The sequence below is a fragment of the Colossoma macropomum genome, unplaced genomic scaffold, assembly GCF_904425465.1.
Source record: "Colossoma macropomum unplaced genomic scaffold, Colossoma_macropomum, whole genome shotgun sequence".
Taxonomy (NCBI): domain Eukaryota; kingdom Metazoa; phylum Chordata; class Actinopteri; order Characiformes; family Serrasalmidae; genus Colossoma; species Colossoma macropomum.
The window spans coordinates 12201415-12215957 of NW_023494799.1; the positions used below are offsets into that span (position 1 = coordinate 12201415).

The following is a 14543-nucleotide window of genomic DNA, read 5'->3' on the forward strand; positions in this document are numbered from 1 at the left end:
AAACACAGTGGGCTTTGGGCTCGCCTGCAGGATTCAGCTCCCCTTTTGACTGAGTGCAACTAATCCACTTAACAGCACTTCCAAGTTTTGGATGGAGCGGTTGAGGCATCAGAGCTTTTCTAAGCACAGGAGGAGGGGCGGAGGGGTGCACAGAGAGCCTGTGGTGACCCTGCCGTGCCGTGTGACAAAGTGCTTCAACGAGGCCCAAAGCTCCTCTTGCTCGTACCGGTCAACAGTGAGTGAGGGAGCGAGCCATTCTGATTTCTGTAAGCTGGTCTCTCGAGGAGACAGTTCAAACAGAATTTTTGGTGTGTTTCAAGTTTCATAACAGTGTATTTAATGCAGCTGGATTTTCACCCTCCATTATATCATCCTATAATCCTTGTATAGTCAGCAGGTTGGATTTGAAAAGACATACTTCTCATTGCATATGAATGTCTCATGGGCTTATGTGCATCTTGAAAATGTGCCTTGATGGTACAGTACAAGCATTACACTTAACTGTCCAATGCCTTATTTTTCTGACTGTTTTGTGCTGGCAATAGTGTCACAGCATATATCACTGCTGTCTGAACAAAACCTTGTATCTCCAAAATGAAAACCTTACAGGAGAAGGAAAAAACATACTCTACTTTTAATTGACTTTTCCATTAAAGTCAATGGAACCAGAAGTTTTTCCAAGTCATTTTGGGCTGTTTCTTTTGGTGTATATTTACATACAATGTAAAGGGCAGCAGGCATTTTCAAATAATGTCAAGAACTGAAAAATGGAGAGACAGGGTTTTGTTCCGACAGCAGTGATATATGAAAGTATATACAATAGTCAGAGACCATCCTTTGTTTCATTTAATTTGCAGTCAAAGGGCTCCCAAGTGGCGCAACCGTCTAAGCATTGGCCCTATAATCAGGAGACTGCATGTTCGATCCCTGGTGATGCTACAGTCTGGGAGTTCAAGAGCACAATTGGCCTCGCTCTCTGGGTGGGTAGGATGCCCCCACTTCTCTCCCCATCACCCAAACGTGATGCTAGTCAGCGCAGGTGTCTCTTAGCTGATATAACAGATCTGGCGGTTGGCACTTTCCTCTGAGCATGTTTGGCTTCCCAAAGACGTTGCGTGAGTGGCAGCTCGAAAAGACGTGGTGGCACTTCACAGGTTTCGGGCGAAGGCTGTGTTAGCCTTCGACCACTAGTGGTATCGTGTGACTGGGGGAGCCTCAACAAGTAAACGTAATATCAAAATCTTCAATCTTTAGTGTATAAACCTTTTGCCTTTGTTCTGTTCTGGGAGAGCTGCTTACAGTTGTTCAAAGAAATCTGCAGGGATATTTTCCCACACCTTCAAAGTTCAGTCTTAAAAGTTGGTTGAATTTTTTGCTTCTCACAATCCCACTAATCCCAAATACATTCAGTGATGTTGAGGTCTGGACTCTGGGGTGGTCAGTCCATTGTTCTGAGGACAAAACCATCTTTTTGCTTTTTTCATCTTTTTTTGTCAATTTCCTTTCCTCAGTAACGGCTTCTTGACTGCTACACAGATCTGAAGCAAGAGTGGAGCTTGATTCTTTCCTCTCTCTCAAAGATGAAAGCTTTAAGATGGTGGCAGTTTTGGTGGTCCACCAGGTCTTGCACGGTTGGTAGGAGTCCCATTTTCTCTAGAACTTTTAATCATTTTCTTGAACTTGAGTTTTGGAAACTCCTGTTTTTTTCACTAATTGTCCTTCGACTTCCCCCTTTCATTACATCTTATATCTAATCTCCTCATAAATATCTCATGAAAAATGAATAAACCTGTACTTAAGGTCTTTTTTGATTGGAAATAAAACAATCTCTATCTTGCACGGTACTGTACGTTAAATTTAAGAGCATTTTTTCTTTTCCATTTCGGAGATACAAAGTTTTGAGACACTGATGCCGGTTAGTCACAGATGAATGGGTGCACAATAAACCCTAAATTTGTGCCTGAATCTTGATTAGACTGTAGCTTCAAGTGCCAGCCGTGTTAGAAGAAGCGTGGCTGGTATTTCCCCTCTAGAGTGACTGTGCTGCTTTCAGACGGGGGCGATCCCTACTTCACTGGGACCTGACTATCATTAAATTGGCAGAAAAAAGGAGGGACAATAACAATGTGAAAGCCCTCAATGCGCACTGCAGCTTCCAAATGAGGCTGGCATGGTTACAGCTTTGACCCTCCCACTCACCTTGTCTGTGACAGCACACATAAGAGAATGGAGACGGTCTGCCTTCTCCAGATAGGTCTCCTCTGGGTCCTGCATGCATGCCGAGGAAACATAACATGACAAAAAGGTTAAAACACTTCATTACTAAAGCAGAACAATTCATGTGAATAATGTCTATGAGAGTGTGAAGAATGTGTTTGAGGCTATAGACGTCCTGCAGGCACAAAGCTGTACTGAGCGGGTCAATTATGGAACAGGGTTCAATCATGAACTAGCCCCTCCATACTGACTGCTACTGACAGTGAGCAAGTGAATTGATTACGGCTGCTATAAAGGTTGACAGTGATTATAAAGACTGACAACGCCATTACCAACAAGGTCTTTTTAATAGACCTGTCCAGAGCATATAATCACCCAAGTCTGATTCACAAGGTGTCACCGCAGGTCCAGGTGTATTTACAGCTTCATCCCTTCACTACTGTGTGGGAGTCACTGCTTGTTTAACTGCATGGTCGATAAAGCAGGCACTAATACTCAATGCAGTAAGGCAAAGGTTTCTATCCGTGGTGCGGTCTATGTCAGGGTTTCTCAACCGCTGGACCACGAGTGGTCCGCAAGGCCCTCTGTAGTGATCCATGGGCCCAGACTCACGGGTGGCAGTAGTTCGTAGTGGGCCGGTAACAGCACTGTAAATCATAATAATAATAATATTTAAAAGTGAAAAACCACTTCACTTAATAATAAGATAAAAAAAAAATTGGTAACACTTTACTGTAGGATATGGTTCATAAGGCTACGTGACACCTACATAAGCTTGTCATGACAACTGATACATAAATGTTTAGAAATGCTCATTCCAATAGGTGTCATTTGCTATAAAGGTTGCATTTGCCAATTTTGATCAAAGTTAGCTAAAGTAGCTCTTATGACAGATGATGCCAATTGGAATAAGCATTAATAAACATTTATGTAGATCTATGTCAGTGGTCATGACAAGCTTATGTGGGTGTCATGAACTGTAACCGTACTACCCTACAGTAAAGTGTTACCAAAAAAATCTAATCTTTTTTAAATTATAAACAATGTAAGTAGGAGTAGGCTGATTAAAAGTCATCAGTTTCAGACAACACAGCTGCGGGCCCACGAGTTAATGTCAGCTAGCCAAAGATGGAGAACTTTCTCAGGTGTTTTCATAAATTCCTGGTTCAGTGTGGACTGAACTTTTTCTTTAGTTTGGTCCATGGGTTCACCCTTATGTGGTCCACCAAAAACTGTGTTTCTCAGTCCACTTCCAAATGAACCCGGGTTCAGTTCGCTGCTGGCGGGACTGCATTTTTACAGCGATCCGCACCAAACTCAATGTAACATCATAGCTGCAACATCAGAGTATGCTTTCCTCTTCTTGTTCTAACAGAGCATCAGCACTGTAGCCTACTGTCTGCATGATCTGCCTGTTTTAGCGTCTGACTCTTCACAGACGCTCGTATCATTCAGTGTGAGCTGCTAATAACAGCAGACAAGCAATAAAATAATAGTGAAGATATGTGTTTGATTTTCGCACATGGATCCCTGAATGCATTTTCTGGCCAAGCATCAGTGACCTGATTTGTTAAATTCAGACCGATAAAGCCGTCATAAGGATTTTATTAAAAAAGATTTTATTTCTTGTTGACCACGGTGTTTTCAAGTTAGCAGGTGGGCCTTGAGGTGGAAAAGGTTGAGAACCCCTGGTCTATGTGATACACTGGTTTATACAACCGTTAGTTCTGGCAACGCAAGCTGATTGGTTGAGAGGCGTTCTAACCGTGCTGATATTTCGCCATAACATCACAGGTTTTTCAAAAACACTATCACTCCGCTAAGATGTTGTTGCTAAGCAACGAGTTTGACAGCTGGAGGAGACGCTCAAGCTATTTGAATGTGTTTACTTCTTACTTTGCCACAATCAGAAAATGGATGCTTTTAAGATCACATTTGACCGACAGCCGATTTGGTCAGACCCTGAAGATGAGACTACACTAAATTCCAAACTGTCATCACCACTGAGCAGCTTTTCAGTCAGCAGCTGAGACAGAAGAACAGCTAAACAACCTGGAATTAGCCAGAAATGAACCCAATACCATTCGCCAAACATGTGGTCTGATCTTCAGAATCTGACCAAACCGGACTGAGCCATCAAACTGATGCAATAAAAAGCAAAAAAGCTGCTCAGTGGTGATGACAGTTTCTGAATTTAGTGTAAGGAGCTGGAGAACGAACTGCCGGCTGAGCAGTGAGTGAGCGGAGTTCGTTACTCTGACGTGGCAGCGAGCTGCTTGTTGAGGAACTATAACTTGGCGGAAGGAATTACTAACATTAAAACATATTAAATGCCGCGTTCACGGCCCAATATATTAATTTCTTACTTCATTTATTTAACTGTTGTATAAAAGCAATAGAACACTCGAGGTTGTGTGTTCACAGCATCACAGCTGTGATGTTATTTCGCGATAACACACTGCCTCTCGTGTTCTATTGCTTAAATATGCCACAGACTAATGGTGACGCTATTATTGGGCCCATGGGGGCCTGGGCCCACACATTTTTACCACTGGCCCACCCAAAATAACTGCTCAATATATGACACATTTAACATTCCATCTTTGACACTGACCATTTAAAATCTCACTGTGAGGGGTCTGCTGAGCATTGCTCCCCCTGAGCCACCAAGACTCCCTCAGACACCCAGCTAAAGGTTTCAGTGCTGAATCTATGCACTTCAAGCATTTATGAGAAGTTTATGTTTATGGGTATGAGTTTTTCAAGTCCTGCATGAGCAGTGATACGGTCAGCATTTTAGAGATAAATGTGGGGAGGACGTTACGTTGATTAAAGCATTCAAAGTGTATGAACATGGGTTGTTTTAACCACAGAAGTAGCTCACAATATAGCATCAGAAAAATGCAAACTACAGTCCAAATCAGAACTAGGCACATTCATTAACCAGCTCATTAACACGGACCCATAAATGATGGAACAAACAGCATATTGAAATCATTCATTATTGCTTCAGTGTCCAAGTTTTTTTTTCTATTATGAGCTTAAAGTACTGTGTTCTTGACGATTAGAAAGCCAGTGCAGTTTTTTCCTACTGCACTGTTTGAACAACACTTAAAATCTCAGTTCAGCAGTGTTCACACTATCTTGGCAAATGCGCGCTGCGCACTGCCCTGAAGAGCAGCAAGACCGGACTGCTCCAGCACTCAAGGCAGCAAAAAGCCTTTCAAGGAGTTCAAACACCCTAAACCCACATTTTTAACTGATTATTTTTTGATAAAGGAAACCTGAAATATAGCCTACACGTTTTTTGATATTCTGCAGCAACAGGGTGCCAAAAAAATAGCCTACTATCACTGCACGCTTGAAAGTCAATGCCATGTGAAACTTATAACAATACATTTTAACTTTTGCTGTAATAGTGTGGACACTGCTTTACAGGTATACCCTGTCTATATCACACGGCCCGCAGTAGTGAAATTCAAATTCAGCCCACAAGCAAATTTGTCATGCCCACCCAAAACGGCAACCCTGCTGACACTAATGTCATGGACCAACTAGGAAAATGCTAAAATGTGCTTTTCCTCATTTAAAATCAGAAATGTGGGAAGTGCTGACTGATTTTAGGACTGCAACTGTTGAAAATAATAATAATAATAATAAATGTTCTGAACTTTATAGTAATTTTTATAGTGATCATTTTAGAGTGGAGTTTGTATTCATTCATTAATTCATTCATTCATCTTTAACCGCTTAATCCAGATGGGTCACTGTTGTAGAAATTGTTAACCTGTATTTACATATTTTCAAAATCTGCAGTAGACCTGCTCAGCTTAGGAGAACGCCGCATTTTCATTATAGTGAGCCGAAACTCTTGGCCGCAACACATGCGTAATGTTTTTTGTAACTTAAAAAATAATGTTAAAAAAATAATCATCTATCGTAATAATAAATTTTGTATCAACCGTTTTATCTCCCGCTCTGTGTGTGTTTCAGTGTTAAACCTCACTGTGTGACTGTGGGCATGACACAATAGATTATAACAAACAAACTGATTGGTCACAGCTCAGCTCATAGAGTTTGTCCAGAAAAAGAGAGCAGAGAGATGTGTGTCAGCGATTTGATGTCAGTTTTATGTTGTATTGTCATCGCTCACCTCATTATATACTGTATGACACTTTTTGTTTGATGTAAATTAGCTAATAATAATAAATAATCAAATTAAATGAGGCAAATCATTCTGCATAACATCATCGGTCGCGTCACATACCTCTTACTGACCAGGGTATATTTTGGTTTTTCCATCTGAATTCACATGACCAAATCGTAAGGCAAATTATTCAGTAACTGCATGAAATGAATGTTAATTTTTATTTTATTTATTTATTTATTGTAAAAGTTCCCCTTAAATTAACAGAACATGTTTTATGATCATACACATATTGTTACATGCTTACAATTTACTGCTGAAAGCCAAAAATCTTAGATGCTCTTTGTATTATTTTAATAAAAATAATTTTTACACAGTATATCGCTGAACAGATTTGGAATCCAGTTTATAGCTCAGATTTGTGGAAAATGGACTTTCAGTAGACAAAAAAAATTGTGAGTTCAGCTTCTTTTATTATAAGGGTTTAAAATTACATTACCCATCTATATGACTGGAAAGAAGACAGTTACCCACCTTTTGAATGTAGCTTATGAAATATGAAAGTTATGACGAATATGACGAAGTGCGTTTTGGAACCACCGGTGGTCTGGTGAGTTAAAAAGGTTAAAATTTCAGCACCCCCAATTTAAAACACCTTCCCGCGTCCCTGCTTAACATGCACAATGGTATGTAAGAAATGCATGTGAGTTTCTATGTATGTATGTATGTATATATGTATATATGTATGTATGTGAAACTGTAAAGCAAGAAATGAACGAATTATGCTACAACCCAATTCTGAACAATCATGGAAATGAAACCCTCTCGTCAAACTAACTGAAAACAAAACCTTAATCATAGCTTACGGGTTTTTATGAAGTTAGCTAGATGTAGTAAGTATTTTACGCATTTCAGCTCATCACTGTACACCCATTGCTACACAGGACTACACCACTGGTTTCTACACACACATATGGTTACAAGAGAGCACACTGAACACCGCAGCAGGCACTACAGGCTCATTAACAGCTTGTTCAACTCATTACAAAAATGTCCTGTTTCATTAGCCACCCTGACGATGGGATGTTTATCTGGACAGTCTAGGGAAGAGAATCCGGCATGCAAATAAACAACTGCAGGGTGCAGATGCTGAAAGAGAAACTTGCAGTCTCACAGTTCCACTTCGCTTATTACCTTGTTGGGAAGATCACAATCAATCCCATCACCCCAGCAAGGTAATGACTTTATCTATACGCAGAGTTATCTACCTGGATTTCTAATTGGTCCCAACTTTGTCTCTGACCCAGGAGAACCTGCTCAATTAGCACAGAGACCCAGAGCTAGTGACCGGGTATGAGGAGCGTGTCTGGAGCTGGCATGGTTAGGAGGACCCCTCTACACTTTCCCCCGACCCCCATTTGGACACACATAGCCAGGCTGGTAATGGAGTTTTCCCCCCGATCGAGATGATGGTTCATTTGAGGCTGAGTGTTGAGGTGCAGCGACAGCTGGCTGCACTGCCGGCGAAGCATGCGGCTCACCCAAACCAAATAATGGAAACTATTCTGGAGGAGAAATTAATTAGGATTTTCAGAGTGACTCGCATTTGCACGCTGCGTGTAGGCCCCTGATGAGTGAGCGCGTGTCGTGTGATGTTTGGCACAGCCCCGGGTCGTGGTGGGAATATTGTTTTTTCCGCACCAGCATTAGTATTAATTCACTTATCTAATCATTTGTTTTAGGCTCTCTCTCAGCAAGCAAAGGTGAAAAAGCTCATTTTAGGAGAGATGACTGCATATTCCCAGGGACTGAGAGATTAGCCTTAAAGTAAATTTGAGAGAGAGAGAGAGAGAGAGAGAGAGAGAGAGAGAGAGAGAGAGAGAGAGAGAGAGAGCGCGAGAGTGAGAGCGAGAGAGAGAGAGAGAGAGAGAGAGAGAGAGAGAGAGCAAAAGAGAGAGTAAAGGCACTGAGCTGAAGAAAGCACAGGAGGGACAGAAATGGAAGGCAGTGTAAACAGTGCGAGTGCAATGGCTGGAAGAGTTAAAGGGGAAGTAAAAGAGTGCAAACACAGCAGGTGGTGGGCAATTTCAACACCCTGAAGAACCACTTTATTTATGGGCCTATAATTGATTTTGACATAGGAGGGATTACCGATGAGCTACAAACAGCTGTTCTTTAACAATCCTGTAATGTTTATCATACTCCAATGTCCTGCTGGAGGTGAAAATGCCCATATGTGCCATATACATTATAGTCAAACTCCTACACCCTCTCTTAAATAGGCAAACATAGACAAACAATACACTCATAATGATTACGGTCCAAGTTATATTGTTCAAAACTGTCCCAGAAATGACTTTGGCTTGCAAGCTACATATGATCTCTGTAAGCCTTAAGGGTGAGTTGTAAGGAAACTAATTCTGTCAGTAGGCTGATACTGTGAAACAGTGTTCATTTATTTGGAAACCAACTACATATTGCCAAACCAGCGTTTTATTTATCTATATTTGATCAATATTAATTATTGGCCCAAGGCCAGTTGTGATAATATTAAAGTATTTGTTGATCATCTGCCATTTAACGCTGTGCATTACAGTGATGTTATCATACTTCACACCACGCCTAACAGCACATTTTTACAGTGAAAATCACTGTAATGTACCAGTGTTTTACTGCTTTATTAAAGCACTTAGTTAATAGATTACAGTAAGACTATCCCTTTATAAACGGTTTAAAATTTGCTTATTAACAGTTACTAATTAGGTCACAAACACCTTTTGTTTGGCAAATCTTACTTTGGCTTCTCCATCAGTCAGCATTAAACTTGTCTGCTTCATCAGATATTCATATTCATCAGTTACAACATGTCACTGTTGCCCTTCATAGTTATAACTGCTTATTAATGATATTAAGGTCTTAATGGCCTAATTTTATTAATTTTTATCAATAAACGGATTTAAACTGATAGCTAGACAGACAGACAGATATGGACACTATGTAAGAGTCCTCTTAATGTAAAGTAGTCCCATTATTATTATTAGTAGTATCCAGAAGTATTTTAGCAACAAACAGCACACTGTCTATTTCCTTTACCTGGCAGTTGTTGCCCAGTCTCAGACACGCTCCTCCTGTTCCGGTTCCCTCGCCCTGCTCAGAAGGGTTGAGGTGGCGGCTGAAGCGTGGCAGCGGCACAGCAGGCCGGCTGTCCGGGAGGAACATGTTGCCAGGAGCTGGAATGATGACAGCGTTGGTGACCTGACCTGTGGGTAACAAAACATGACACATCTTCATATCAGATGGACTCCTGCAGACCCTCAATTAATTTAAGTGCCAGGCAGGATTCCCATGTTTCATGCTTTCTCCTGTCTATAAATGCTGGCTCAGAGTGATGGATTTGTTCTGGGCACTGGCTTTACAAGAGGCTATGACTGGAGTCACTGATGCAGTGTGGAACTAGACCCAGTGAGGTCTGCACTCTTTCAGTTCAAACCATGAAGACTGGACTGCTGCTTCTATTCTGCTGCATAAATGAAGAAAAAGAAGCCCAGGCATACAAGGACAAGAAACACCCTGAGAGTTTTGCCTGAAAACAGAGCCAAACAACATTCCTCCCCCTTTTTTGTGTTTCATCAGAGATCACGCTGTCAAAAGAGGTTTAAAGCGAAAACACAGAACTGGATTTTTGTTTTTCTTCCCCATAAATAAATACCCTAGACGTGGACAAACGTTCCAGAAGGATAAGGTTAAGTGAAGAGTAAAACCATGGAGAGATGTAGATGTTCAGGTGTGACCCCTTACATCTCACTGTAAGGAGGATAAATCAGGAAAGAACATTACTGCAAAGCGATGCCCTTCAAATTTTATGACTGAAACACTTACACATGCTTTTCAACTGCTGAACTCAAAGTCAGGCTTCCTTTTTATTTGTCCATTACTGCCAGTCCTACATATATAAGCCACATATCATCTAAACTGCCCATCTGTCCAGAAACATCTTTCTCTGATGCTGGCTGCAGGAAAAAGTCTCTTTGTCCCCTTCAGAAAGCCAACACAATGTATCCTGCTCTCTCAGCATCAAGCGTTCTGAGGAGATTAATGAACAAAATCTAAATTCCATTGAGATTCTGGCACAGGCGGTTTCTTTAAAGGATCCCATGGGGAAGTTGTCTCATTTCAAAGACGGCATCAAGAACGATTCTCTGCACGCCTCAAAGCAGATCTAATAAAACAGCAACCATGACCTGCCAAAGACTCGAATGCTGCACCTTCAACAACTTCCTTACAGTCAAACAGCGGTAATTATCTCTGCACCAGGCAGTAACTGAGAGACGTCCTCATGTGAACCCTGGGACATCAAGTCTGTGAGGCCTTGTTAAAATGGTAACACCAGGTACATCAGGGTGAATAAATAGTTTTGGTGTTGGTTTCACTGATGACCCAGCAGTGTGATGACCATTTGGTTTGTCTGCATTACACTATACATCATACAATCCTTCTGACCACACAGTTTATTTAGCTGCAAAGTGTTCTATCCATATTCTTGTATCAGGGTTTTAATCATACTTGTATTATTCCACTGACCACCGGTAGCTAAGTAACAATGGCTGCTTTAAGTCTAATCTACTGCTAAACATAAACCATAGTTCAGCAAATTAAAAAACGAATGTATTAGCAAAGATGACAGATTTGCAGCCTGGCCATTGGTCAGATTCGGAAGCTGTGAGGCTAACATTGCTAACAAACACTAGAACTCAATAGTCACCCAAATAGCCCAAATAATTTCTGTAAAAAAAACATCCCCAAAGCTTCTCTGAACCCACTCAAACCATATTCAGGTCTTCATTCAGGTTGGGCAGACTTATCAATGTGGTTTAGGACACAGTATGACTTATTGTGAACTACAAAAACATACAAAACTCCACTATGTAGCTAAAAGCTATGGGCAGCTAGTTTAGACAACAGGGTCTATATACAGAGTGCTGATCTAGAATCAGTATTGAATCAGCTGGATTTTTGGGGATGTATTATTACAGAGACTATTTGAACTATTTGGGTGACTACTGAGTTTTGGTATTTGTTAGCAACATTAGCCTTGTAGCTCCAGGTCTAAAGTTAAGGAAAACTTAGTCTCGAGGCATGTCCTGGCTGATCGACTACATCTGGGCTAAGTGGAAAAGTGGGTAGATTTGGTTTTTCGCCTGACTATTCCTGTAAAGGAAATCGGCACCTAAAATGTTTGGCTAGCATGTATTTTAGGTATGAAGCATGCTAGTTAGCATAATGGCTAATTTAGCTGAAGTGGTCCACTAAGCTAGCCAAAGTTTTAGCAAGTTACAGACCATAGTCCTTTAAAGTTTCACTAAACCTTCAGCTGCATTAGCATTTACACTAACTACTTACATGCTAGTATAACGCATTTTGTATGGCAGAAGAAATTACTAAACATATTTAAAGAAATGTTGAGGTTTCTTTTTTCACTGCAAAACTGTAACATTAAAGCAATAAAACACATTCGGCTCATGTCCATAACCGAGTAAATACACTTGTATTAAATCAGTCAATAATCTGGAACAACAGTGAACACAATGAAACCTCTATTCAACAAACACAAACAGAACTAAGATTTAGCTGAACTCATGTCATCATTGACACAGGCCTCTGATCTGCAAAAGGATGAATGAATGAAGTAATAGGGAAATTACACTCAAACAATTAGTTTTGACTTGCGCATTGTGTTGGAGTTGGGCGGGAAAAAAGAAGTCTGTCCATCACAATAACAGACTAGTTTTTAAGGCTGACATCAAAAAGCTAAAATGGACCACATGGGAAGCATCTACAGTCATTAACGCTCCAGCCATACATCTGTGTGTGTGTTTTGGTTTTTATTTTTTTAAGTAGAGGGGCAACATTCAAAAAAAATAACAAACCACAACCCATAAAGATTCCTGTGTCAGTGCCCAAGCGGTCTAATTAGAAAAAAGCACAAACAGCGGCACTCAAAGCGCGTCAAATATGGAGATCTAGTCGAGGCAGCCACTTTAAATCTAATCTTTTGAAGCCAGATAAAAAACCCAGGCCACATGCCTCCAGATACGACTTCTTGGGCTGTTGTGTACTTCTGACATTCTTTATTTAGGATTTAGGCCAAAAAGTACAACGCAAGACAAATTCCACAAAGAGAGACTGCCGGTTCCGAGCTATTCTAACAAGCTAGGATTAAACCCTAATACAAATACAGAATGCCTTTTTGTTAAATATATGCTCTGAGTATTTTGGTATGGATCAATTCTTGTTTGGGGGTTTCAAGTCAATGAAGATAAATAGGTAGCCAATAATGCACTAGAGGAAATTTGGAAGGCAGCCTCTGAATAATCTCTATTGTATAGTTTTGGCGAGAAAAACATTCCTTCAGAAACATTATGCTGTTTTCCAGACCTACTGTTTTCCATTCTGCTCATGCTGCTTCATTTCTTCCGACAACGTACAGTGACCCACTGCTGTGACAAGTCAGGATATAAACTATAATATTCCAAATTCTTGACTGTAATAAGAGTGGAGTATATGAAACTGAGGGTCGTTTACAGAACATTAACAGAAAAAGAATAGAGTCATTATTGCCACATGACCAAAATTATGGTGGAAACTATGGTTGATACAGCTTTGTTATAACAACAATATTGTGCCAACACGCACTACACTATATGGACAAAAGTATTGGGACACCTACACATTACACCCATAGAAGCTTTTATGACATCCCATTCTAAATTCACAGGCACTAATACTGAGTTCGTCCCCCTTTGCAGCTCTAACAGCTTCCACTCTTCTGGGAAGCTTTCTAAAAGATTTTGGAGTTTGCTTGTGGGAATTTTTGCCCATTTATCCAGAAGAGCCTTTCTGAGGTCAGACACACTGATGTTGGACGAGAGGGCCTGGCTCGCAATCTCCATTCTAGTTTATCCTAAAGGTGTTCCACTGGATTGAGGTCAGGGCTCTGTGCGGGCCAGTCAAGTTCTTCCACGTTAAACTCACCCAGCCAGGCCTTTATGGACCTTGCATTGTGCACTGGGACGCAGTCATGCTGGAACAGAAAAGGTTCTTCCTCAAACTGTTCCGACAAACTGGAAGCATAGAATTGTCCAAAATGTCTTGGTCTGCTGAAGCACTGAGATTTACCCTTCACTGGAACTAAGGGGCCTATAGACCAACCCCTGAAAAACAACCCCATATCATTATCCCTCCTCCACCAAACTTTACAGCTGGCTCAATGCAGTCAGGCAGGTAACGTTCTCCTGGCATTCGCCAAACCCAGACTCATCTATCAGCCTGCAAGATGGAGGAGCATGATTCATCACTCCACAGAATGCGACTCCACTCCTCCAGAGTACAGTGGCGATGTGCTTTACACCACGTTTAAAGTCACTGAGCTCATCAGTATGACCCATTCTTCTGCCAGTATTTGTCTATTGAGACTGCAAGCCTATGCACTTAATTTTATCCACCTGTTAGCAATGACTGTGGCAGAAACACCTGAACTCAATAATTAGGAGGGGTGTCCCAGTACTTTTGTCCATATAGTGTATTACCCAACATAGCAATACAAGACCTGATTTTTGTACCCAGTGATACTGAGGCCTCACGGACTTATCAGTATCTGTGAAATTCCAGCCAATAGAACACCGATAACTGGTGGCTTGTCATATCGTAACAAGCCATGGCCGTAAAGAAACAATCAGAAAAACGCTCTCTTTTGAGCTTCTTGCTCACCTGCAAGTCTATAGAGAGAGTACTACAGTGACTAGTCTATGCTTTACACTCCAACTGACGCTTAGCATTGCACATAGTGATCTTAGGCTTGTGTGCAGCTGCTCAGCCATGGAAACCCATTTCATGACGCTCCCGACACAGTTCTTGTGCTTATAGATGCAGTTTGGAACTCTGTAGTGAGTGGTGCAACAGAGGATAGGCGATTTCTACACGCTTTAGCACTCGGCACCCCTGCTCTGTGAGTTTGCGTGGTCTGAGTTTGTGGCTGAGCTGCTCCTAGATGCTTCCATTTCACATGATGGCACTTACGGTTGACTGGGGCAGATCTAGCAGGGCAGAAATTTCACAAACTGAATTGTGGTTAAGGTGGCATCTTATGACAGAATCAATGAGCTCTTCAGAATGGCCCATT

At 41.2% G+C, this 14543-nt stretch overlaps 1 protein-coding gene across 1 annotated transcript in view; it reads right to left on the minus strand.

The window, feature by feature from the left end:
• wdr18 (WD repeat domain 18) overlaps positions 1-14543 on the minus strand; it is an 84609-nt gene that overhangs the window by 3427 nt on the left and 66639 nt on the right. Inside the window, exons 8-9 of the mRNA XM_036586877.1 lie at positions 9458-9624; positions 2200-2268 (exon numbers count right to left, since the gene is read on the minus strand). Coding sequence (XP_036442770.1) covers positions 2200-2268; positions 9458-9624 — 236 coding nt within the window. The remainder of the gene's footprint in view (positions 1-2199; positions 2269-9457; positions 9625-14543) is intronic.